The 4,666-nt window shown below is 30.2% G+C and overlaps 1 protein-coding gene across 2 annotated transcripts in view; it reads right to left on the reverse strand.

Moving 5' to 3' along the window:
- Window positions 1-273: 273 nt before the first annotated feature.
- The window catches only part of LOC112510695 (glucomannan 4-beta-mannosyltransferase 9-like), an 11,161-nt gene continuing 6,768 nt past the window's right edge, over window positions 274-4,666 (reverse strand). Inside the window, exons 4-9 of one of the 2 annotated variants that reach the window (XM_025116050.1) lie at window positions 4,013-4,123; window positions 3,304-3,440; window positions 2,525-2,638; window positions 2,234-2,433; window positions 1,486-1,680; window positions 274-451 (exon numbers count right to left, since the gene is read on the reverse strand). In XM_025116050.1, coding sequence (XP_024971818.1) covers window positions 445-451; window positions 1,486-1,680; window positions 2,234-2,433; window positions 2,525-2,638; window positions 3,304-3,440; window positions 4,013-4,123 — 764 coding nt within the window. In that variant the 3' untranslated portion in view covers window positions 274-444. Of the gene's footprint in view, window positions 452-512; window positions 863-1,485; window positions 1,681-2,233; window positions 2,434-2,524; window positions 2,639-3,303; window positions 3,441-4,012; window positions 4,124-4,666 lie in introns of those variants that run through there. The other variant, XM_025116048.1, reaches the window with a different exon arrangement.

Here is a 4,666-nt window from a genome sequence, read left to right on the forward strand (position 1 = left end):
AAGCCTTAACGTTATAACGTACCATAACCAGATGTTTAGAACAACGTATAACATAATTTTTTGTATAAATTAATAAAAGTCCAATCACAATTAACGTTATGCACTGTTCGGATGTTATCTATTATAAATTGAACCAACTGTACATATTTTTGGATTTTAGAATATTAGGTGAAACATAAATTACGAATTTAAAAAAGAAAAAGATATTTAAATAATGCAGCCTTTATTTCACGTGATTATCCTACTAATTATATTAAATAAAGAAAATTTTAATACAAAAAAAAACATGAATCAAAATTACAAAACAAGACCTACAATATCCAAGAATTACAAATAGGCCCTTCTACTTTATAACCTTCGGTGAAGCACACCCAACTTTTCTTCTTTATGTCGTCTTGTTCTTTTCTTCTTTGTACGAAACATTCCGCTGCTATTGCATGTTGCCTATGAACTATAAAAATGAAATCCCGCTAATTATGGGAAAAGCATTGAAATATTTATGATATTGTAAATGAAAAATAACCTTCGCACCGTCTTGTTTCTTATATACAATCAAAAGTAACAAGCAGACAGAGTAAATGGTAATTGCATTTTCTCAGACGATGCTTGTATGGTATAGCAAAGGAAGAAAGGGGAACAAGCGTAAGATGACTTCTGAACAAAATGTGGACACAAAAAGAGCTGAATCGAGAACGTCATCTAAGAGTTGGGAACTTGAGCACCAACATAACCGAATCCCATGATGAAGAAGGCTATAGCTTGTATATATAGGTAAATGTAGTAGCGGTACTTCCCAAATGCAAGATCATAGCAAGCACATACGACGAGAAAACAGCCAACGCTAATCTCTAGCATAAGAAGCCTGTGGGGTTTCACATAATCATCCTTTAGTTTACAACGTTATTCTGAAGTTTGTTGGTCTTTTTAGAATTTACAGTTAAATAAAGGCAGTAAGTGAAACCATGTTTGAGCTACTGCCTCATGGCCCCTCTAGACATCTCATTACAACAAATTCAGATTTATAGGACACCAAAATTATCCAAATTGTCATAATAGACTGTTTTATATTAACTAAGCTTATAGAACCAAACACTTATGTATCATGTGTAAAAGTGTTATAATAAGGTTATTAGACTATTTTGGGCGTCTTAACAACTTTTCTAAAACGATTTTGAAATAAGGTGTCATATTAGTTTTTTTTTATAAAAATAAGTGTTTCATAAAGAGATATGTCCATGTCATGTCTCAGAAGTGTCCTATAAAAATACTTATAGAACGTTTTATTTCAAAAATGTCTAAAAAAAGTCATATAAACTTATTGTAACACTTTTACATTCGACAGATAATTGTTTAATATTGGAAACTTAAGTTTTGTTAAACAGTATATTAAGACACTTAAACAGTTTTGATGTCATGTGCATCCGATTTTGTTGTAGTGTCTTTAGATGTTTTTGTGCATGCTTCTTTTTAGGTAGATGAATGTACCTTTCACCTATTTTGAAGCGAGATTTTTTAAACTGTTTAGTTGCTGCTTTAGCCTTGGAAGCATCTCCGTGCTTTTCGGTGACTACCCATTCATTCACCCGTCCAGCCTCAAAAAGTCCAATGAACGTTGCCTTTGTCCGATGGAGGGACATGACATTCTCAAACAGAATCCAAAACACCACCAAATGGAAAGACCTACAGAATGAAAATGGAAGTATGAACAATCATTTCTTTCTTAATAAAAACACATTACAATAAAATCGAGTTTATAGGATGTTAAGAATGTGTTATAGAGTCATAACAGATTGTTTTATAGGCCTTACGTTTATAAGATCAAATATTTGTACGTCCTAAGTAAAAATGTTAGAATAAATTTCTATGACGTTTTCAGACATCATAACAAATTTTTGGAACACTTTCGAATAAAGCGTTCTATTAATTTTTCATGATATCATTTGAAAAAAAAATCATATAAACCAACTGTCCTATAAAAAGATTTGTTCATATGACAATTCTAGAAAATGTCATATAGAAAAACTATTTGGACGCACAAATGTATCCTAAAAAAAACTTGTTAAGACGTCCATAAACATCCTATAAACTTATTGTAACACTTTTACATAGGACGCACACATGTTTAATCCTATAAACTTAAATTCTATAAAGTAGTTTATTATGACGTTTAAACGTTTTTAGCGTCTTATAAACTTGATTTTGTTGTAAAGCTAAGAATAAGAGAGTCAAGAACCTGGGTGTTCCAACTGCATTCAAAAGGGTGATGATAGTCGGGATATAAATTGTAGCCCACGTTGGAATCTCGACTTCAGGTACCATCACAGATGCAGGAATGACAACACAATAGAATACGAATGTAACAATATGAGCTACAATTTTTCTTACAAAGAAGAAACTGTATATCACATATATCCTCTTTCGTAACGGCACTTTCTGAATAAACAACAGGTACAGAAAATCAACAACATTATAACTCGTCGAATAGAGTTTTAAACATGAGGAATAATTATACCAATGATCGTACCTTATTTGTTAAGATCTCGAAAACCATTTTCCTGAAAAGATTTGCTGGACCACAAGACCATCGGTGTTGTTGATAACGTAAAGCTTTAAAATTACTTGGCAATTCATTTTTAACCTATACATTCGAACAAAAATCACAAAAAAAACAAGATTATCATTTCAAATCATTTATATTTATGTCAAAATATTAAAATAATATTGAGTTTATAAGATGTTAAAAATGTCTAAATATTTTAATAAACTATTTTATAGGACTTAAATTTATAGGAACAAACAAATTGTACATCCTATGTAAAAACGTCGCCATAAGTTTATAGTATATTACCAAAGGGCCTTTGACCTAGCATATGTGAGTCGTTGGCATCCTAGGAGGTCAGGGGTTCAAACCAAAGATAAGGAGGGTGAATAAATTTATTTGTTTCATTTGTCGTACATAAATATTATATACTTCAAAAAAAAGTTTGTAGTGTATTTTTGAGCGTCTTAACAAGTTTTTTAGGATGCTTATGAAATAGATCATCCTATTAATTTTGTAGATGACATTATTCGAAGAAGTTCTTTTACAAAAATAAGTGTCCTATAAAAAATGTATTCACAGGACACTTTTAAAAACTAGTTAAAACATTCAAAAGTGTCATATAAACTTATTGTAACACTTTTACATAAGATCACAATTATTTTGTCCTATAAAGTAGCTTTTTAGGATGCTTAAGCATTTTTTTTCATCCAATAAACCTAATTTTGTTATAATGCTTTCTCTAAAAACGATAGGTAGTTTACCTTTAGTGAACCAATGTATAAGAACTGCCACCCTTTAAGACTAGCTCGAACCGCCAAATCCATGTCTTCAACTGTAGTACGGTCCTTCCATCCTCCAGCCTCATTAAGCGCAGCCATTCGCCAAACTCCAGCAGTCCCTACAAATTTAAAAGTAGAAATTTTTATTTACTCTTAAATCTATTTAAAAATAAGAAAATTCAAAAATTGATCTTTCTAGTTCAATACAATTTTAGCTATCAAATGTCTTAAATACAAGTATATCAACAATCACTGCATAACGCATATACAACACACGTTTATTCAGTGTTTTAAAGCCGTAAGCACAATTAGGTGGTTGCTTAATTCATTATAACAAAATCAAGTTTATTAAAATGTCTAAATATCTTGATAGACTGTTTTATAGGACTTATGTTTATATGACCAAATAATTGTGCATCTTATGTAAAAGTATTGCAATTAACTTATATGACATTTTGAGCGTTTTACCTAGTTTTTGGGAAACTTTTAATATCAAGTGACGTATTATTTTTTCACATCACATCTTTTTATAAGTCATTTTTTCAAATAATGTCATATAAAAATTAATAAGATATTTTATTTCAAAAGTGTCATAAAAACTTGTTTAGGCACCTCAGAGCGTCTTATAAATGCATGCAATAACTCATAAAACCACCAAAAATCGTGGAATTTTATGTACGGATTTGATTACCATTGAAGCCAAAGAATGCATAACCAGAAGACCCCGATTCTTGCTCCACTTTGAAATGGTAATCAAGTGACATCTCTTGCATCCTTGTCATTAAGCACTCATCTGAGTTCACTGTAACATCACATCACCGTAAAACATATCAGTTATATGGAATATATTTTTTTTCGACATCTATATTATATGAATTTATTCTATTTTACATGAAATAAAACATATATATATATATATATATCATATTTTCTTCTTATTGCTTGGATTATTTTTATTTAGTTGTTCTGTAATCAGTTTAAAATGTTCAATTATAGTATTATTCTTATACTGCAAATGTTTTTTTTTTATAAATTCGGGTAATACTAAACCGAACCACGGGTAATTGTCAGTTCGGTTTTGGTACAAGTACCCACATGTCTAACTCATGTGATTCGGTTCACATATATTGTACTAAACAAACAGAACCAAATCGTATACACCCTAATTGCTCAGTTATAGTTCTTGATTAGCATACAATAGATCGGTACAGTCGAAGGCTAGTTTATGGTTCCATCATATGTTTATGTAATAAAAATCATGATTTACCTTATTAAAAATATAATATTATTTTACATGTATCTTAATATCTTTAAGGGAAAAGTACAATAAAAACCAATGAACTTT

Source organism: Cynara cardunculus (genome assembly GCF_001531365.2).
Source record: "Cynara cardunculus var. scolymus isolate 2C chromosome LG 1, CcrdV1, whole genome shotgun sequence".
NCBI lineage: Eukaryota > Viridiplantae > Streptophyta > Magnoliopsida > Asterales > Asteraceae > Cynara > Cynara cardunculus.